Below are 22778 nucleotides of genomic sequence, written 5' to 3'. Positions count from 1 at the left end.
CCTTGGCCTTGTGAGCACTCTTGGTGGGTTTGGGCCTAGGGTCGAGAGCCTGGCATGAGGCCTTAGTTTTCTTCTGTTTAGACTTGGGCTGAAGCGTGGTCGTAGGGGTTTCTACCGGTGGCTTTGTAATGGTGGAGGAGTCAGGACAGCCCTTGCTGAAAGTCGTCACTATACGCACATTGCCTATAGCAAGATGAATGCGGTTTAGGTTGTAATCCACATTACAATTCGTTTGCTTCTTGAAAGTATGACCTAATAGTGACATATTACCGGCTCCTTTAGTGTCATGCAACACATGGAAGAAAGCTTGTAAACTTTCAGACTCGATAGAAACGACTACCTTGCACTTCCCTAGGAGTGAATAAGCATTACCCCCAAACGGGGTGAGTTTGGCATTAGTGGGCTGGAGTTTCGGTTGACCAATGCGTGTCCAATGGTCATGCGTCAAGATGTTGTAGTCGGCACCTTCATCAATCAAGGCATCGAAAGAATACGTCGCTCCTGCTGTGACTGTAATTCGTAGATACGCCGATGCCACTGCTTCTTCGTCCTGATCTGTAAGGTCGGTTATAGTAGCCATACAGACGTTCATTGGGGGTTCTAGCATGGGTGGCTCATGTAATGGATGGGAAGGAGGATAGTACTTCTTTATGCGACTGCCATTAAAAAGCCTATTCCTTCGCCTTCAAGTGTCTCTAACTCAACATTCCCTGTTCTACCAATCATGCGTACTCTGAAAGGCCCTAGCCCCCGAAACTTCATCTTCTGTTTATGTCCTTTTACAGAGTATAGCAGAACAAGGTCCCCTTGTTCAAAGTCTCACTGTTTGACATGCTTGTCAAACCATATCTTTCGTCGAGCCTTCTCGCAAATCAGAGAGTGAGTGGCAAGGAGTCGGGTCTCCGTTAGGCTCTCTAACTCCACTCAGCGATTGGTCCAAGCCTCTCTTCCCTCCCAACGCTCCTGGACTGCTATCCTTAAGCTAGGGATGAAGAATTCTAAGGATAAAATGGCTTCAGTTCCGTACGTCAGCCTAAAAGGCGTCTGTCCTACAGCCGTTTTATAAGCTATGCGATAGGCCCACAAGGCCGCCATTAGCTTGTTGTCCCAGTCACTTCTTGAAGTAGACACTACCTTTGTAAGCACGTTGACTAAGATTTTATTCGTGGATTCGGCTTGGCCATTAGCCTGAGGGTAATAGGGAGAGGACTTCCTATGAATTATTAGGAAGGTAGAGAGCTGGTGGGAAATCACCTCATTAATGAAGTACGTGCCTTGGTCGCTTACAAGTTCGATTGGACAGCCAAACCGGTAAATGACCTACTCCCACAAGAACTTTGTAGTGGTTCTAGCATCATTCTTCCTCGTGGCTCGTGCCTCTGCCCACTTCGTTAGATAATCGGTTGCCACTATGATGTAGTGAGCTTGGGAATATTGTGCCGCAGGACTGATAGGTCCCATAAAATTGATGCCCCATTTTTCAAAGGGTTGTCGGGCTATGACAGGGGTCAACTCCATCTTGTCTTTCCGCACAGGCACTTTAGTCCTTTGGCACTCATCGCAGTGCTTTACGAATTTAGCTACATCGCGGAACATCGGGGTGCACTTGCACTTAATTATAACCCGAGAAACCATCCAGAAAACTGTAGGCTTCTTTACCTGCTACCCTCTCAAGCATGTGCTCGGTGCAAGGTAAAGGATAGTTATCCCTCTTTGTAGCGACATTCACTTTCTTGTAGTTCACGCACACTCGGATTTTTCCATTTTTCTTCATGACAATCACGATGGGTGATACCCAGTCCGTGTGCTCGATCTCATATATGAATCCTACCCTCCTGAGTTTATCAATCTCCTCTTTTACTGCATGGGCGTGTTTGGGATTCATGGGGTAAGGTCGTTGTTTCGTTCGCACTGCATCAGGGACCATTGGGATATTATGAGTCACAACCCTAGGGTCGACTCCCTTAAGTTCATCCAATGTCCAGGCAAATACGTCAATGTACTCTTGCAAGAGTGCAACAAGCTTGGTCTCCTCATCCTCCGTCAAGTCATCTGCAATGAATACAGGTCTTGGCTTTTCACCTTCCCCAGCCAAGTTAACTTCCTTGACTTTGGTGGGTCCCTCGATCGGTTCACTAGTTTGGCCTTGTCTTTTCGCACCTAGCGAAATCACCACTCTGTCACCCTTTTTAAATTTTGTAAAACGTTTGGGTAGATCCTGCGGTTTCTTTTGCATTTCTGCTTCTGAGTCCTTTGCTTGCCTCCTGGCCTCCTCCTTTAGCCTCCTGCGCTTTAGGTGGACTGGCAAGTCTCCCTTGGTGCGTTTGACTTTAGAAGGTTGTGGTATCTCGGGATCACTCTCAGTGCTGACTTCCGACTCTGAGTTAAACTCGCATCCCTCACTTGAGGAAGGTGTTTCCCCAGGGGGTCGTAGTTCAGTAGGTGCATCCGTCTTGAGCACTGGGATTACCCATGGTCATGCCACTCCGGCTTGCTTGTAATCCACGGCTCCTATGTGTTCTAGCCAGGATCTGTCACACTCCATTCGCATAACTCCTTTTTCGTTCTGATTGGTCCTTCCTCTCCTAGGCCTCGAGTCTGCCCTGATTTGTTCTATCGCTTTTCCTTCCGTGTCGTACTCTATTGTATCTATCTCTTCTTCACTCTCCTCTCCCGTAGAGCGACAGTCCTCATACTCCTTGTCATCAAAGTCCTGTCCTTCTGACTGCTCATCATCACCTAAGCTTTCCTCTCCAGTCTCCTTGTCATCAGTAATTGAAGCCCAGTTATATAACAAATTCAAATCGTGGACCTTGGTCCATTTCCATTCTGGCTTAGCTAATAGATCACGTAGAGGTTTTAAGTTAGCAGCCAAGTTTCCTTCCAGTTTATTGGTCAGATACTCTATGATTTCCTGAAGCTCTAGCTTGTCATTGGGGATATGGAACGAGGCTGGTTTGCCTGGGTTGAGTGAGCTTCCTGCCATCATACAAAGTGGTACAATTGGCTCCTCAATTGGCATGGTTGCGGCTTTAGTAGCCTGCCGATATAGTTCTTTCTCATCCGAGAATGGTAGGTCAATGGTTGCCAAAACGTGCATCCAATCCCTCTCATCCTCAGGGCAAGGAATATATTTAGTGAGTGATCCATAGGGTTTGGTCGTTTAAGTATCGCCTTTCAGCATAGCTGAGATGGCATCTAGGTCAACAAGGATCATCTTCCAAGTGTCCATCTCTACCCTTACTGCACTAGTTCTGTTCCCTAGGAAAATCAAACCATTGCCCCAGTCCTCAATGACACGCGCATTCCTCATCCAAGGTCAGCCTAATAGTATGTCGTAATCCACTTCCTTCATGACAATGAAGTTTACGGAAAACTGTACACCGGCAATCTTTACTGGCCAATTCTTCAAGACCCCGAATGGTCTTACCTTCATTCCATTTGCTAACGTGGCGTTAAACCTGGCAATCTCTACAGGAAGGTTTCCCCATGCCTCTAAGACTGCATGGCTTAGTACACTAACACTTGTGCCTGTGTCTACAACTCCTTTTCGCGTCATATCTCCTAAGGCTAGGACGGGTAAAACTGCATGCATTTCAGTGCCTTCCCAAAAAGCATTGATGTGCAAAGACTTAGGAGTTGAGTGTAGAGTTAGACTTGGGATCTGTGTAACCGCATCATGATCTTGTGGATCAGCACCCGCAAGTCCTGTGTGTCCCTCCATCAAGTCTTTTAACTCCTTCCATAAGAAATGATTCTGCCTAAGCAGGTCTTCCAAGCTTAGAATTACTGGAGTAGACAACAAGGTTGTGAGGAGGCTACTGGGCTCTTGTCTTCCCCTGAGGCTAGCATTTCTAGGCCATGCGTTCTGTCTGCCCTGGCAAGTTTCCCCTTGGCCTTGCTACTGAGGTGCCCCCAGTGGTGCAGGTATGCTCGCAGCTTGTGGTTTTTTGAAGGTGAGACTGATGTGCTCACGCTGGAGAAATCGTCAATAGGATCTTCTAATATGGGTTCAGCATCCTTGAGGTGCTTTTGGGCGTCCTTGACCCACTCCTTGACCTTAGCTATAGCCTCGAGCTGCCGTTTGGGATGGGGATATTCCCCTACCTTGGCACTCCCTAGCTCGGCTGTCTTAGAAGTTGAGGTCTCCGCCTCTGCGTCAGTGACCCTCTTTCCCGTTACTAACGTAGTCGCTTCCTCGGTTTTAAGAGTTATCTTTGCATCGGTTCTCTTTTTCCGTCTCCTCCGGCTTTTCTTTCCTATTGAGGTTGCGTCAAGGTTACTTGGCCCTGGCAAAGAGATGCCTGCCTGTTTTGTTTGAGCTCGCGTCATAACATGTAGTGGGATAGGTGTATCCTCACTGTCAAAGGTTTCCACTCCAAAAAGCCCCAAAGGCACCGATGGCATGTTGGCAGAGCTGGTTGATGGCTTCCGTCTAGGACAGTCAGGAAACAGATGTGTGATTCCACACTCTGTGCATCGGAGATCCGCTTTGTCCTTGTTAGCTTGTTCTCGTTCTGGGCAGCGTGATGAAATGTGGCCTGGGTGTCCGCAAGTCCAGCATGTGACTGGATCTTGGCTTGGCCCTCCAAAGCCTCTTCCTCTTCCTCTTCCTAAAGCCATCACCGGCACCGGCCGATAGTCCATCAGGACTGGGTTGCCCTCCTCATCATAGGATATGTACGGGTTGACATATGTTTCTTCCTCATTAGGCTCCTCCACAAAGTGAACAGGAGCATCGCTAGATGGGTGGGTTACAAAAGGCCCTGGTGGTCTGGGTATACCAGTTGGATTCATCTCCAGTCTAGGTACGGCAGGTCTTGAGTCAGTCGGTGCTGGGAGAGCTAACTGGGCTCCCCTCCCAAAGAAATTGGATGGCCTATTACCTAAGTATGGAGGGTTGTACTGCTGCGCGTATGGGAATCTCCTCTGCATTCTGCAATGCACTGCATCATGCCCGAATCTACCGCAATTTGAGCACGGCCGAGATCTAGGATCTTGGCACTCAACTGGAAAGTGATTGCCGCCGCAGTATATACATTGTACATGCGATCTCACAGGCTTCCTTACCAGCTCTTGCAACCGTGTAATCTCCATTCTCATTTCTGCCATCCCCTGGTCGTGGTCTACACTCTTTCCCTTATCCTACACACTAGCAATTACTTTTTCCCCCGAATTAGTTGATCTCTCAGGGTCCCTCTGGCTTGCACTCTCTCGGTTGGTAGTCCTCATGCTGCGTTCCCTGAGTTGATCATCTACGCATATTGCCTCCTCGAAAACTCTAGGTAGCATGTCTCGTTGCAAGGTGGAGTTACTGGCCAAAGCCTTGTAGAGCTCCTCACTCTGAATCCCGTTCATGAACACTGTAGACACTACCCTCTCGGTAGATCGCTCATTGGCAGGGATTCTCTTGTAGAGGCTATGCACCTGAGTGACGTAATCCCTAACGTCTTCCTTCTCCCTTTGACTGATATTCATCAACCTAACGATGAGGTTATCCGAATACCCTGCCTCCGAAAACCTCTTGATGAAGAGGCCCTTAAGGCGAACAAAGTTCGTACGTTTTGCGTCATCTAGACTAGAATACCAGGTCCTCCCCTTATCGCCTAAGCACAGGCCGAAAGCTTAAGCTCACTGCGCAGGGTCAGTAAGACCGTTTGCCTCACATACTTGCTCGAACTGCTCCATGAAACTGTACAGGTCACTGCTAGGTTCGTATCTAGCTGGTTGTTTTGCTACGATGGGGATTCTAGCCTGCCCTTTAGCCCCTTGCGTGACTCCCAATCCCGATAGTAGCGCGGTGGCTACGGCAGTAGCGCTCTGTTCAACGGACGTATTGTCCAAGAGTCGCTTTGCTACCAATTCACTCAATGTCATGTCACCCTCTGCTGCCCGTTCCCTCTCTACATTCGGTCCAAATTTGGCCGCTCCAACTAGGTCTAGCACTCGTCTAGCCTCGTACATATCTACGTTTTGCTGTAGCCTTCTAGCCCTTTGCTCATGGTTGTAGACAATTATGCCTTCTAGCGCTCTCTTGATTGCTCTTCTCTCTTCTTCCAGGTCTACAGGTCTGCCCTGGATCACGGTCCTAGTGAGTAGATCGTAGTTGTGGACCAGTTCCTGGACTGAGGTTGGAAATTCTCCTAAGTCTAATTGGTCCTCTCCTAGTTCGCCTCTTGATCCCGACATTGTTTCTGCTTCCAGCTCCACGAGGTTGTCAATAAATCCAAGCAGCTCCGGCAGCGTCCAATCCTCTATATTATTGCTTTCCGTATCTTCGTATCTTCTCCAGGTCCTACTAATAGGGCACTCAGGCACCTGTCTAAAGTCTTGGGGTCTTCTCCTACTAGTGGATTCCTTAATGTTATTAGATATCCTGATGTGTTCCTTGTTATTTAAAAGCAGCTGCAATCCTTATTCACACGTTATGCTTAGTGCTTTCGTGGTGCTTGGTGTGAAAACAGGCTTTTCTCTTTTCTTGCAGTGCAAACTTAGTGGAACACAAGAGTGAAGTGCTGATGCAGAAAGCGTTTAATGCGAACTCCACTCTATTTCTCTCCACATTCTTAGCCTGATTTGAGTTCTAAGCTCGGTTCCCGGCTATTCTATGGTCTTTCTGAAGGTCTGTGCTGCGTTTTCTATTTTGCTCTAAGTTCGATTGGTCTCTGAGGTTCTAATGGTCAAACTGGGTCTTGGGGATATTCAGGGTTGTGTCCTAGGGGTCAAGTCTGTGGCAAGGTCAACTAAAGATCCTTATTTTTCCTTCTGGCAAGACTGTCCGATTCCTAGAATCGGACGGGTCTGGTCCGACTCCCTTAGTCGAACGGTCCGATTCTTGCAGTCGGACAGGGCTGGTCCGACCCCCTCAGTCGGACGGTCCGATTCTTGCAGTCAGACAGGGCTAGTCCGACTCCCTCAATCGGATGGTCCGATTCTTGGAATCGGACGGTCCGACTCCAGGACTCGGGTGGTCCGATTCTGGGAATCGGACCACTGAGACCTGGTCCGACTGCGTCTGGCGGCAGGCGCGATTTCGACGCGTTTCAATCCCACTTGATGCCTGCTATACACAATCACAAGAGACTTTCCAGATATGATTAGGGCACTACTAAGAAGCACCAGACTCACCTGGAGTAGCACAAATCGATGGCACCCAGAATCGTGATAGCGCTCCCTCTTTCTAGCAACTAGAAGCTCTCTCTCTCTCTCTCTCACAAAGCTAACGAGTGAAATGAGGTTTGCCCTGGCCTCCCAAGCCTCTTAAGGTCTTTTCCTAGCACTGCAAAACCTTAAAGCCAGTTCCCTTTTCCCTGTTTTACCCAGAAATTTGAATCTGGTCCCCTGTTTCCCTGTTTCCAGCAGCAGCCAAAACCTTCTGTTTTCTCTTTTCTTAACCTAATCTAACCTTAATCTAGTGCAACCAAAATGGAAAACAGAGATGCAGAATGGTAGTCCTACACTAATGCTTCCAACAAACCAAAACACTTTCTTGTTTCACGGATTAAAACCTCCTAAATCTCCTAGCTATCTCGAGTACCGGTTCGGGCTGCAAACCCTACTTCTATGCTCGATTTGATGCGCACGGCGCTCAAGGCTCGATTCCGTCCATCCCGGCAACGGAACCAAAATGAAGGGGAGCTACAAGCTCTACCCCAAGACCTACGGACCACTTATTACTCAAGTATTTCGAACCAAGCGGCCATGGCTACCTCTCACATAGCCGACGCGCAATGCCTACCTTACGGGTGTAGTGAGCTTACCTTGATGCTCGATCGAGTACCCTCCTCTTTCTTGCACACCGGTAGCTCCACGATCCTTGAGGCAAGCTCAAGCAACCTCAATCCCTCTCCCATGAGCTTCATCCTCCATAGCCACGCGCGAGACGAGAGAAGAGAAGAGAGGAGGGAAAGATGAAGAGAAAAGATGGAGAGCTTCTTCTCCAAGATCCCTCACTCTCACACAATCACTCCCTCACTCCCTCACACTCTCTCAATCCCTCTCTCAAGCACAAGCAAGAAGGCAAGAAACAAGAGAAGAAGAAGAAGCTTTGGCCACACACAAGAATGATCTTCTCATTCACTTTTTGAACTTTATATACATGCCCTACTTTTCAAGGGCGATCATCCCGTTTTTTACATGGCCGGCTATTAGACTAGGCCCATTTCTCATTTCCCACCGTTCTAATCTATCCTATTCCCAACTAATGCATACAATTTGCACAGGAGTAAGCCTAGCGCTCTTTTACAAGGATTCGGGAGCGCTTTCACACTTAATGGTGCGCTTTTTACTCTTTTACTTTCCTTGGGCGACTCTGAGACTTCCTGAAGGTCGTGCCCGTGCTTTTAATTTTTTCAGGGTCTGGTTACCGATTAAGGCGCCTTTTTCTTCCTTTTATCCTGCGCCTTTTGCTATTTCCTTTTTTCCATTTCCCGCTTCTCTGTGCTGCGGTAAACAACAATTCTGTGTCTACACCCAAACAAACCCTAGCTCACTCTTTAGGGAAAAAGTGATTCGATCCCGGCAATGGAACCATGTAACCGGCCTGTTCACTGGAAAGGGCGGTAGTGTACAACCAAAATATATAAATGCTTTCACCCAATTTACAGTCGCCCACTTTACCTGAACTTAAAGACACAGAATCAAGAAGACATACAGGAAGCTAGAATGCTCCTGTTGCGACACAGACACCCTGTTGGCCCCTAAGTCAGGCGCCCCTTGCGGTATTTCTTTATTTTTAAAAAGAGAGAAAGTACAATGGGCTGTCTTTCACCTATTCTAAGTGAAATTTGGCAACATAACAATACAATTACTAACCCAAAAACAAGTTGACCAAGAGGGGAAACTCTGCCCAAGTCTTAATCTTCTGGTTGGAGTGCAAAATTGACCATTTCAGCCTGCTGTAATTACTGGTTCAGACCTGTTTTGAAACTATTTTCAGCTCATATTGTTCCCTATACTGTTCTCCATCATCTGTGCCAAGTGCCCCTTGATTCTGACATCAATTGGGCTCTGAAATAACCTCTGAACAGTCCAAAATCAGTACTGGTTTAGTGCTGTTTCGGACACTTGCTTGGTGAGGTTACCACCCTCACTTGTTCCTGCTTGGGGGCAGCAAACAACTGCTCCTATTCCTAGAGAAAGGAGGCTCTTGCCTCATGCAAAAACAGTATATTCCCACACAACTGTACATGAATCAGAAGAAAGGCCCTTGACTAGGGCATAACCATAATTGTCAGGGAGAGAGAGAGAGAGAGAGAGAGAGAGAGAGTAGGGAGCAAGCTCAACCCTCTGTGCATCATAGACAAGGTAGGTAAGCTCTCAATAACTCTCCATCAGCAATTGTCCATCTTTTTCAAATGAGCCCCCCCCAAAAGCCCAAGAAACTGCATGCCAACCCCTCTTTAAAGAGGAAAGTGCACAAATTTGTGCCAAATGGCAGCAATGGAAGGTGTTTCCCGTTCTAGCCTTCCAATCTAAAATTCCCCATGAACGGTACAAAATTTGACCTCGGCACAGACCAGAGGATTAATCTTCGTGCAAAAACGAAGATAATGACGCGAACAGATTCTGGGCTCCAAAAATAGTAACTCCCTAAATTTTAGGAGTTGCTTCCATTGCATCCCCACTAGTCTTCTGACCATCTTTGCAGACTATGGCTACATCCAAATTTGTAATGTAGCTCAACTGAAAGTGAATTTCCACTGATGACCCCACATGGCCTAATCTCTTGGAGATTTGTCCATCTTCACTTTGAACTAGTCTCTTCCAAGCTAGTTCTTCAGCACACTTGTCCATATACACTTTCACAAGTCTCTTCCAGGCTTGTCAATCTACAGTGCCATCAGTCTCTTCCAGACTTGTACTGGACCTTAACTGTCCAGTCTTGACTCACTAGACATTCCTGTCCGTTTCACATACCGGCCATGCAACTCAGGCGTTTAGATTTCAAGAGGGATCCTTCCAAAAAGAAAAACCAAATAAAGTAGTAATAAAGAAATCAGCAAAAAGGTAATAGTTGTCACAGTCTTGTGACAGTTTTCCCTTCCCTCATCCTATGGTGCGAGAGGGCAGCTAGTTTTCTTGGTACTTATAGGATATTGATTCCCATTCATTAATTCACATATATATGCATCATTATCTCTATGTGCCTTGATGATGATACTTGTAAAAGGGGCCCTTGAGAAAGTAAACAATTGGCCATGAGAGCACTGCTCAAGTGGTACCACTGCACTTTGCATAGCATTCTACTTGAGAATGACGTTTTGCATTACTTCTTGCATCACCCATGCATTGGCAATGTGTTAATGTGAAATGGGGAGCTTTGGATGGGGGAAAACTTGCTAAAGCAAGTACCCATTCAAGGAGAAAACTCCTAGGACTATGTTAATATGTCTCCTTTTACTTCATCAAAGAGCCATCTGCTCAGATCCACCATATTTGCAGCATAATATCATAATGGCAGTCAACTATGGCACATCAAAGAAAAGAAAAGAAAGAAAAAATGTAAGACTCGTTCAATTGGGCTACTCGAAAAAACGATATCCATCTCCTCGGTGATCATGGTAGGCCCTTGTGCAGCCCATCGCAGCACCCTTCATTTGATGCCTTAGTTTCTTTGGAGTGGGACCTTTCAAATATAAAAGAGGGTGGAGACATAACTTATTCACCATCTTGGGCACATCTTTTCGGGCCTAAGAGGAGTTGAGACATTTATTTTGGGGTTTGCACTACAGTACAGTAAACCCTATTTAATTCTCCTTACAACAGGCCCAAAAAGCATTACTTCCTTGCAAGAAATAAATGGCATTCTACCCTTACACTGCTGCCACACCCCATTCAAAGCAGCTCCTGGTCATCTCTCAGCTCTCGCCATCATCCTACCTGCTGCTACTGGTGTGGAGGACATCATCATCACTAGAGAACACCTTTGGCTTGTTGTCCAGCCTGTCACCTACAGCCATCACCTCATCTGCTGCATTTCTGGATGCCACCTGCTACGTTTCAGACCTCCTACTGGCCTCCCAAGCCGATTCATTATCTTAGCACCTAGTGACCTGATTGTGACCTATTCCAGCTGCTGCACACCTGTGTTTTGTTGATCTACATGCCGCCCTGCAGTCGACATCATCATCTGCTGCTGTACGGACAGCTGGTGTCATCATCAAGGTCATCACTGCTGCATTTTTCAGTTGGTACCTTGCCTTTTGCTGCCATCTACACTCCTGGAATCCATCTGACTGTAGAGAACTATGTGCTAGTCCATCATCATCATCATTCCAGCCCGGTGACAATTGCTACTGCATTTCAAGGTCCATCACGAGTATGGCATACTCTCAAAGTACATTCTTGACGTCTCCAAACCACTCTCAACTCACCTCATCCCTGGTCCCTAAGACATGGAGGTTTGAGACCCCTTATATCGTATTCAGCATATCAGGATTCACTAATTCATCATCTGAGTTCTCTGCATCATGAGTTCCACATACACTGTGTTTGTCATACACTTCCCGTTTCTTTATAAAGGTTGCTAAAACACAATCATTGAGATGTACATCCCCTTGCCTTCGCTCCTTGGACCCATTCCCCCCTAGAAAGGATTTTCTTTACAAAGGACACTAAAACACAATCATTGAGATGTACATCCCCTTGCCTTGGCTCCTTGGCCCCATTCCCCCTAGAAAGGCTTTGTATCTTGTTTTTGTATACTCAACAGAAGTGATAAGACTTTTCTATTCTGATTAGCTCCAGCCATGCTATAGTGCTCTTGTACTATTCTGCCTTTTTTGTGTAAGATAATTTTCCCCTCTTGCAAAAGCAGAATCAAAAGAAAAACATATGTTGGCACATCAGCCATCTTGAGCAAGCATACATCTTGTACAGCAGCCACCTTATTCTACAAAGCCTTCAAGCTCATTTAAGGCTTTAGCCAGCAACAGGTGCCAACTATAATATTAATAGAAAGTAATTTACAAACTTCCCACTAATTCACTTGATTCAAAACTTCATGCATGGATGCATTGCTCCTCAGGATGTGATGCACAGGTGATTAGCACCCACTACGCACGTGATCACAGCATCCATGGCTCACTATGCCATCCCCTATGAACATCAAGAGCACTGCAAACTAGATGAGAGGATTCAAGCTTTAAAGAAGACTGCTTCAGAGAGGTAGGCTGAGACATTAAAATTTAGTCTTCCGTAATCATAATGGACCAATGATTATGATAGCTTTGGTAACTGCTTACAAGAGCAAGCAACTCCGATACCATGTCAGGATACAATAGTTTTGGAGAGAAAATGCCTAGTGTACAAATCACCACACAACTAAAACAGATCTCAAAACTGAAGAGAGAATGAATAGAATGAAGACTCGATGAACAACTGGAGTATGTGAGGTATGTGATACAACAAATGCTCCAGGACCAGAAGGTTGTCCAATAGCCACTATCTCCCACAGGAGCAAGGGATGCTGAAGAAGTGTGTCGTACTCTAAGGGACCCCAAACACAGCAAACCATTCATCTCATGCAGAATGATGAAGAACATGGTCTAGGCAGCGGAGTGGCAGCAAAAGCCAGTATGCTTGGAGATGTGAATGGCATTGAGGCTGAGGAGCAGCAGTGTAAATTGACTCTCAAAGGAACGCCAAGAACAAACACAGCAGATGTCAATGATGAAACCAGAAACATGGCAGTGGAGAACTGTGAATGCAGCTATCTGGATTGTGCTTGATAGCTGGAGGATTTCTCGGTGAAGAAGTAAAAATGCAGCAGCAAGCACCAAAAAACGCAAGTCTTGATGACATCAGCAGCTGGAGATTATGCCTGCAGCAAGGGATGTTGACCAGCAGCAGGAGAAGTCACTTGCACTCTAGCATGTAAGGAAGATGGCGTTGTGGCAATGCAGGGCAGGCACTGATGGGGGCTGATGACAAATACACATGATGGAGAAGCCAATAGATGGCAAGCTGGTGATGAAGGTGACAGAAAGAGGAATACTGCAGGATGACATTACCATCGGCCATGATCCCCTATTATTACAACTTTTTGAGCAAATTGTCCTATCAAAATTCTTGTTCTCTTCTTGTTAGTAACATGTCTAGATTTCAGTTTGGGGCTGCATGAGAGCCAAAGAAATTATCCAATAATTTGAAAATTGAGATTAACTTTACGCTAACATCTTACATAGTTGATAACCTAGAAATCTAATACTATGTTAGGAGAGCAATATGTAGCAGAATACTAAAAGAGAGAATGCACTTATTGTAGATACAAATCACAAAAGCAACTAGGAACAAGAATCCATAACAAAAACCACGAGTATAATTATCAATCACCCGCTCATACTCCACACACTCCCTCTCCAAGACTTAGCAAGCACCCAAGTACAAATGTGGCCCAAAACCCTCTTTTTATAGCCAAAGGTGGAAAGACCTACAAAAATTAGGTCAGCCAATAATCAAATCAATAATCAAGAAGACCTTTGACACTCATGAACCTATGAAATGACAACATTCAACACCTTTGACTACCTCCAAATTCATTGAAATGACCAGAAGTCTCACATCTAGATCCCTTTGAAAAGCACCAGCAAGAAAAGTCATGATATTTCTAGGAAGCCAACCAGATGTGGTGAATAATGGTAAAAGGACTAGTATGGATTTGGTTGCACACATAGTATGAAGCCCAGGTCTTAATATGCCCACGATTTCATTATAGAGACCCTTGCAGAAGTGAAATCTGACCTTGTTGTAGGCCTGATTGTAAGTTCCCCTTCAATGGCAGCCCTGCAAACGTGATTGGTATTTGTGTAAATGAGTCACGTTGGAATGCACTATAATGTTGCATAAATATTCAAATAACAAAAAGGAGGTTTGAATGGAACCTTGTTGAAGATGTGAAAAGCTATCCCCAATACTCTCTCTAACAAAAGGCCGTGGATGTGTGATTGACATGCCTGTACGAATTTCGTATCGAATGGCATCCAATTGTGCCATAGTCTCTCGCAATTCTTTTTGCATCTAATTCAAACAAGAGGTATAAGCAACCATCATCTTCACCCATGGTGGGGTATATCCATGCCCTTAAGTGCTAGACAGTGCACATTTGACCTATGATATGAAAAGCTCTACATCATTATCTTGTATGCTGTATTTGCAACCACAATTGCAATTATCTGAACTATATAATTGTTACTCATATAATCATATTTCAGAACATGTAAATGTGGTAGCAAGCAAGCAAAAAAATGTATCACAGATGTTCTCAATATAATGACAACATGAAGAAAAAACCTGATTGGCTTGGGATTTGTCCATGAAAGTGTCCATTTGGCCTCTGATAGTTTGCATATAGCCAACAGCCCTGCCTGTCAACCGACCAACTGTTCTTGCAATAATAGGTAGGTCCTTAGGACCTGTACACAGAAAAAGGAGCAACCTTAACTCAAAAATAAAATGGTAGCTCATAAAAATTTATTTGCAGGCTCAGAAAACTGACCTAGCATAACAACAGTGGTAACCATGAGAAAGATCACCTCACTCAGAGGAAAACCCAGCACCATAATGGAGTGTAGGACAAAACTTCAGGCTGGCCTTTTTTCCTGTCAAAACAAGCCTTCCTCAAAAGTCCTATCAAACAATCATGAGAATGCAAAAAAAAAGGAGAAGTGTGAGAAGGCAAAGCATAAACACTGTGTCCTAATATCCATGAAATGTGCACTGCTAACATCCTTTCATAGATCATGGGTGATCGGTACAGCAACATATACAATGATAAGATAGACATATAAGCCCCTAAGAAACCCCACCATGTCCCATACCATAGCAGAAGCTCTTGTGAGAATGAGAGAAGATGAAACGCATATGAAACTGAACGAATAACTCTCTACTTATTCGAATGCAATACAAGGCTGTGAACAGTCAGCCCCTGCAAATGTGGATGCCACATCAGGGAGGATGCTAGACTGATGGTGGGAGAGAGAATGAGATCTGACTGAGGAAGATGAGAGAAGATGATGATGCATGGATAGGATGACTGCAAGTGCAGTAGAGAAAAGAAACCAATCAGCTGCAAACAATAATCAGGAGAGTGCGAACGTAAGGCTTTAAATAGCCAAATAGCCTACAGTGCTGTATACTGGCCAAATAGCCTACGGTGCTATAAATAGCTAAGTAGCCTACAGTGCTGTATATTGGCCAACCTGCTGTAAAAGAAGACCTGAAAACTGGTCAACTGGTGTAACATGCGGCCAATTTGTAAAGTGCCACATGGATAATTGGCTGCAACTCTCTCCATTTAGGAAAAGGTCCTGCCCCCCCATAACAGCAGTCTATAACTGTCTGCCTGGCAAGGAAAGTGACTATCCAAGGCAAGAATGTCAAAAAACAGCAGTAGGAGAGGGGGAACAACTTCTGTTGTGCTACATGAGCTGCCAGTGAATGCTGGACAGGGCAAATTTGCATGAGCAAGGCACAAAGACCCTAATCTCCACCTGATGTGCATGTAATGAAGGCCATTGTCACACAACAGACTGACAAACTAAGATAGTGTCAAAGCTCCTAATATCTGACTCTGACTGAGGCTCACGAGCAGGAGATGAATACGAGAAAAGACACATGAAAACATGTATACTGATACCCCCTCTCAGATCTTGGTTTTGTCTAGAGGAGGAATAAGGATCATAGAACTGGATAGCCAGAGCAAAGCCTTAGTGGTCAAGCTCATCTTTAGGGGTCTACTTCTAGGTGAGGAGCCTTGGAAGAAACTCCTAATGGGGAGGCTACAAGTTATGACACCTACACACGGAGGACCATGGCAGCCCAGCATTCACTGGATCTTTCAAGGGATTGGCACCAAAGATTTAGGGAGGACCTTTGAGGTCACATTTGAGGCTGCCCTTATTAGAGCATGGACATCTATATGTCCAGGGCTTCATCAACCCCTCCCCCCCCCCCCCCCCCCGACTACTATCAAAGAGAAGAGGAGGCAGGTCGCAACCTTTTCTCTTCAATCATTATCCGATATCAAAGTCAGCCACATTATTGAATGGCCGACATACTTGTCATGGGGGAGATTCTCTACACAAGTCACTATGTCAGTGGGGGACTGGTTTGCATTTCAAGAGCTACCACAAGAAACTCAAAGGCACAGACTACAAGGCCTTAGGAGAGCTAGAGCTATCACTCGGGCCGTGATCAAGGGGGTTCCACTAGATTGACAAACAAATACAGCTACCCCCTAGACTTGGATTCATATCTTCTCTAAAGGGTGTGAAGATATGCTAGGGTTTGCACTAAGAAAACATAGAATGTATGGCCAAAACTAAAACACAATGACTCAAATAGTAATGCAATAAACACAAACCCTAAACGAAAAATTCAAAATGCAAACTGCAAAATGTAAAAACATAAACACAGGCACAAATAGAAGAGAACACTAAAGTGAATGAATCTATTGTAAATAAATGGTAGTGTACAAAATGCTCAAGGGCAAAATGGTGAAAGTAGACATCCACCGAAGACAAATCCAAAGTGCTATAGCCACCAGTGAGAGCTGAGAACTAATCACCTAAGGCTGAGGATAGTAGGAAAAAAGCAAGAGGTGTGTGTTGATGCAAGTGGCCTGCTAGACAGCAAAACACAAGGGCTCTAGCAATCACCTGATGGAGAATCTACATTGAAGAGTGAGAAACCTGCACAAAAGGATAAGCTAAATGGTGAGTAGCCTGTCTATATATAGATGCAGAAGGATCCTCCCGAATTAGGATTTTGCTTATGGGACACAGAAACTCTCAAGGACCATGCATCGTTTAATGAAATTTTTGCTAAATTACATGTTTTGGGGCTGTAAGCTAATCAGTTTGTAATGCATTTTTAGCTCAACACCCCTCCTCACGCCCAAGATTGGAATGAATAAGGGACTAGAAGAAAATCTCAAGCCCATTTTTACCCCAGGACATCCCACCCCAAAGCAGCCAAGCCCTAGGGCATTGGACGAAGAGTGCACATTAGCTGCCCAATGGCCTACCAAGACTACAAAGGCGATGGTTATCTTACCAAGGGAATCCAAGTAACCACTCGAAAGAGGCCAAGGCATCACACAAAGGGTGCTCATCGACTACCCAATGGCCTACTAGGACTTGAGAAGGTAAATGGAACCACATTGAACTTTCTTTTTCCCCCTTAATGGAAAAGATATAGTTTGCAACCTGTCAAGTAACTGTGCCCTAAAGGGAGAATGAGAGGAATGGTAGATCCAACACATCACAAAACAATCAAGCTAGCCCAAACACTCGAGGGTGCTGATCATGAGGAAAAGGGTGAGAAAGTAGGAATGTGGTGAAGAAGGATGGTGGTGTGGTGGAAAGAACCACTGGTGGAGATAGCTCACGGTCCACTTAGGGATGCTCTACACAATGAGATCCAAAGTAGCATGCTACATGATGAGATTACATATGCAGCACGTACCACTTGGACAATGTCCCTCGTGGAGAAACTTTTTACTTACCCCAACACAATAGTACAAAGATAATAATGATCATGCAATGCAAAGGGGAGGTACAACAAGTTGGGAAGAAAAATGTCGAAGACAAGTGCTAAATCTTGTAGAATAACAAGAAAGGGCAAGAACCCCTTCTCAACACGAGATTGGAAGAGCAAGGTGCAAGTCGCCGCCATGATAGCATCAAGAGAGATGTTGCACAATCTACCTTGATAGGGAAAGCATCCATGCTAGTAAAATAGTAAATCGCCTAGGAAGATAAAACCATAAAGGATAAAGGAATGGTGCACATCGCATGTCTCTAGCCCAAGAAGGACTGATACAAACATGCATGTTAGCCCTACACTAAAATATAAAGCCCTGCAAAAGATATTAGAATCTGCAAAACAAAGGTTAATAGTAAGATGCTTCAAAGCAGAACAAAACAAAACAGAAGAGTAAAGCTAAATGAAAGATATGCAATGAGTGTATATGTATGAGCGATGGAGTAAATGTAGCGAAAGACAAAAGAAGAAAAACCTAAGAAGGTAACCTATGGATCCAACGCTTTAGCCAAAGGAACTAAGAGGTCTAAAGAATACTAGCCTAGAGTATCCTAAGGTACCTAGAGAAATGCTAGCCTAAGGATATGGCCACCATCGTGTTCTTCCCTCAACAAGTCTCTACCAACGAAACTCATGACAAGGTGGGGAAGTGGTTCTAGATGGATGTACAAGGGGAGACCTAGAAATGGATACAAAGAGTGCTATGGGAGAAGAGCTAGCAAGCTAGTCAGATAATCCTTCAAGGGTAGCAAAAGATATGGGCTCATGAGGCTATCCATGTGCCACATGTCCAATGGAAACTGATGGGGCAATAGCGGGAGGCGTAGTGAAACGTCCCCCTAGGATCCAACATGCACACAAGACTCGCCAAACTCACAATAAAAGGGACTAAACATCAGACTCACCTCCCAACTAAAGAGCCAAATGAACTCGTCCCTAAGCCTAGGAGCTAGTAGTACTCTAGGTTACAACCACATCTCAAGAATTGGCATCCTGTACCACCAACACACACCATCCTAGTGTACAGATATGCGGTCAATGGGCCAAGAGTCCAAGAGTGGTGATTACACAATGAATATGCATAATAGGGCCTTAGTCCTAAAATAGAACTCTGCTACAAAAATGTTCCCCTAAGATCCAATCTCCACACAATACACAATGCAAGCCAAGCTCACCATAAAAGGGACTAGACATCAGACTCGCCTCCCACTCATAGAGCCCGGAGCTAGCAGCACTTCAGATCACAACCAAATCCCAAGCATTGGTGTCCCGTACCACTAGCCCACACTATCCCGGTGTACAAATACATTGATCGAAGAGCCAAGAGTCCAAGGGTGGTCATCACACAATGAATGTTTACAATAGGGCCTTGAGTCCCATAAATAGAACTCGACTACCCTCACCCCGAAGTATCCTTAGTGCATTTGCACTGACTCGCTTCATAACCACCATGACCAATGGTACTAGCGTCCATTCGGATGTCCAAGGACATAACACTTTCCCCCTTATGAATGATTGTTGTCCTCAATAATATCCTTAGGGACAAGGTGAGGAAAATGACTCTTCAATGAACATACAAACTCCTAAGTAGCTTCCACCTCTGAGCAGTTTTCCACTTGACCAAATAAATAAACGGTTCAATGAGACCGTTTAGTCCTAAGGTCAAGAACCAATTTGGATTCAAGTGGAACATAACTGGCAATATCCTCAAGCCACAAGACTTCCTCAATCAGAACAATCTGCTCACCTTATCTCAGTTGTTCTTTCAAACAACTCACATGAAACACAAGGTGAACTAAGATGTCCAAAGGCAAGTCGTTCTTGGTAATTTAAAAAAGGCAACCATACCTTGAATGCAATTTATAGCACTTGCTGGTAGTCATTGAATCGGAGTCCTTTTAGACTAAGATATACCCACATGCCTCCTTGAGCTCTCTAGGGATACGATATTGGTTAGCATAAAACATGGTAGCATCTTGGTCCATTTTAATGCTTCCTTTGCAATCATCGACATCTTCTACATATAGTGCAAAAAGTCGACTATGGACTACATTTTCAGTCCCCCTAAGATTTGTGGCAATCCGTGGTTTTGGCTCATAACCATACATAAGTATAAATGGACTATAACTAGTAGCCGAATGCTTAGCACTATCATAATCAAACTCAATCTAAGGAAGATAATACTCCCAATGATAATGGATGTAAAACATATGCACAAAGCATATCCTCCATGGTTTGATTTGTCCATTCGGTCTGCCCATCGTTTTTGGATGTTTCGAGAACAACATGGACAATCGAGTTTCCATTTTTTAAAAGACCATTTATCAAAAATAGCTAGTGAACTTACAATCCCAAACACTGACTATTTTATCAGCGGACAAACCATAAAGTGTATAAAGGTGTTCAACAAAGAGACCAACCAACTCATGGCTTTTCACAATCATTTTTATAGGAATGAATCTAGTCATGTTCATCAATCCATCGACCATGACCAAATTCTATTATGACCTTGATTTGTACGAGACAATCCTGCTACAAAATCCATGCTACTCCAATTTCTATAAGGGATTTGAAGAGGATGCAACATTCCCACCTGTCTATGCCATTCAGCTTTGTTAAGCTGATACTACAAACACTCACATATATAAGACTCAACCATAATCTTAATATGCAGCCAACAAAAATAATGGGCAACTAAGCTAAAGTCCCAATGGAGTGTTCAACGCTTGCTACATCGTGATACTCGTACAAAATTTTTCTGCAGAAATCCTAATCATAGAGCACACACTTTGCCTTGTTTAAAAGTAATCCATTGTGAATGAAATACTTTTCCGTCATCTTTCTCTTAGTAGCTAGCCTTCGAGCGTCCAAACCACCTAAGCTTCCCGAACTACTAGATCTCTCTTAAACTAGTTGCTAAATCTTACTAAATGAAAACCATTTTGATAACGCCCTTCAAGAGAAAGATAAAAACCGGTGAAATTTCAAAGAAGGATAAAGCATTGACTTTAGGAATTCGACTAAGAGCATTAGCAGTCGTATTAGTTGCAGCACCCTTCCTGTAGCGAATTTCAAAGTCAAACTCTTACATAACCTTCATCCATCTCGCTAATAACCTTTTGAAAGATCATAAGGGCCAAAAACAATTTTACTAATGGAACTACTATTACTATTTCTAGCACTAATGAAGCATTCTTTAAATAAAATTTCAAAAAAAATATTAAAAGTCTCAAGAGTATTTATTAAAGTCTTGGAAATAGACTTTGCCTTTTTATTCTGGGAATACTCATGATCACTACAAAAATGACATGTCTGATGAGACAGGAGAAACAATGGCCCTTCAAGCAATCCTCACTGTAAGTGACATTACGCTTGTCCTTTGTTTTATGCGACTCCGAAGTCAACTGAAGAGTTGCTGACAAGTAGATGATTTCTTTGACTTAAGATGTAAGCGTCCTTGAATGAGTGAAGAGGATTGCAAAGCACCTCATTTTGATAGCCTAGTAGCAATCCAAAAAGATATCACATATAGAGCAATGCACTTGAGGATTGTCCAAGGCCTTTGTTTTATGCAATAAATCTTTAAATTCTTAAGAATACATATCTAAGCTTTTCTTTCCCACATCCAGCTCAAATAATTTTCAAAAATTTTCAATCCGATTATTGGTCATGAAACGCTTCTGAAAAATAGATTGAAAATCAACCCAATGTCTATGTAACATGATTTGTATCTATCCAATGCCTTAGAGTGTCATGGAACTTGTATAAATCAAAATATATCATCCATTTGGCATCATCACATTTCTTCTTCTCCCCATTAAAGGGATCGAGTTGGAATTGAAAAGGGAACATCCTTATGGTTATGGCCACAAATAGAAAATGGGGAATGCAAAGCTAGACTAATTGCCATTGCATTTCTTTTATTTGAGCTTGGAGACTTGCCACGAGGGAATCTCCATCCAATTTGAAGGAAAACAAGGCTTTGGAATACTATCTGTCCATGTGTTCGGGTTGGGAAGAAGCAAGATGGGTATCTTCCATGCACTGAGGTTCAGTAAGAACAGGCACATCAAAGGGAGATACTCCATGAGAAGACATGATATGGATAAAAAGGAAAGAAAAGAAAGAAATTTGAGAGAGAGAGAGAGAGAGAGAGAGAGAGAGAGATGGTAGTTTGGAGATCACGAGCAAAGAGAGCAGAGAAAGTAAAAGCAGTCTGCCTTCCGTTTTTTTTTTAAAGGGGAAGTAACTATGACAACGGGCAGCTTAGTTCAGATGGTAACGTAGATTCGTTCTGAAGGCCATTTTGAGATTAAAAACGAGATATGGATTCCTGTTCCTCCGTTTTTTTGAATAAAAGAAAGTTCGACGTGCCCAATTAAAAATTAACCACGCCAACAAACAAATAGTGGGTCTTAAATGCACGTTGTGCCATGCATCTCATAAATTGACCACCGCCTTACCTCACTCACATTCCATCTGCCAGTCCTGTCGACAACGCAACCACCGCTCTCTCCTCAACCCCCTCAATCACCGACACACCCTTTCTTCCACTCTCTCCTTCACGGAAAGAGAAGAGGCCGTCGAAACTCTCCTTCTTATTCTCTCCCTTTGCAAGAGAAGACGATCAGTAATTTGTCTCTCCCTTATTCTCCATGTCTGTCAACAAAGAGTCGCTTTCTCTCTCCCCTTGATCACAGTCATCATCTCTCTCCACGACTCAGTTTTTCTCTCCCCTCAATCATAGTCTCTCTCTCTCTCTCCCTAATGCCCAACGATCACAATCAATGCTAATGTGACATTTAAGCATAAGCTACTATTTAAAAGAATACTAACATTCACTGTTAACATAATGATGACATTTAATGTCACATTAGCATTGACATTAAAATTATATTGACCGAAAGTGCTGCTAACAGTTTGATGATTATCTAGATTACATTTTCAGCCTTCAACGATGGTTTGCCATAGCCCTAGAGTGGTAGCTCCCTGAACTCAAATCATCAAAACCACTAAAAATTGTTGCACACAAGCATCGCCTCAACACAAAACCCGAGCATCGATATGAAACAGAAAAGATACATTGCTTTCAGACCCACCACCTACAACACATACCCCCTGTGCATGCCGTTCTGCCAACAGTGTCCCATACCACCCTTAACAAGATGAAGTCGTACTTGTCAAGCATGAATCATCACACTTTTGTAAGCAAAAGTGGTTTTGCACACATCATC

General features: G+C 44.1%; 1 protein-coding gene across 4 annotated transcripts in view; it reads right to left on the bottom strand.

Moving 5' to 3' along the window:
* Positions 1-22319, bottom strand: part of LOC148036870 (uncharacterized) — an 86479-nt gene extending 64160 nt beyond the window's left edge. For 3 of the 4 annotated variants that reach the window (XM_087675793.1, XM_087675792.1, XM_087675791.1), the window contains exons 1-5: positions 22008-22319; positions 14498-14600; positions 14293-14414; positions 13884-14019; positions 13744-13785 (exon numbers count right to left, since the gene is read on the bottom strand). In XM_087675793.1, the coding sequence (XP_087531919.1) occupies positions 13744-13785; positions 13884-14019; positions 14293-14414; positions 14498-14561 (364 nt within the window). In that variant the 5' untranslated portion in view covers positions 14562-14600; positions 22008-22319. The remainder of the gene's footprint in view (positions 1-13743; positions 13786-13883; positions 14020-14292; positions 14415-14497; positions 14601-22007) is intronic. The other variant, XM_087675794.1, reaches the window with a different exon arrangement.
* Positions 22320-22778: the final 459 nt, after the last annotated feature.

Source organism: Lygodium microphyllum, chromosome 4 (assembly GCF_053477565.2).
Source record: "Lygodium microphyllum isolate KBCC chromosome 4, Lygodium_microphyllum_v1.1.10, whole genome shotgun sequence".
Taxonomy (NCBI): domain Eukaryota; kingdom Viridiplantae; phylum Streptophyta; class Polypodiopsida; order Schizaeales; family Lygodiaceae; genus Lygodium; species Lygodium microphyllum.
Note: the sequence above shows the minus strand (reverse complement) of the source record. Positions and strands in the feature narration are given on the sequence as shown.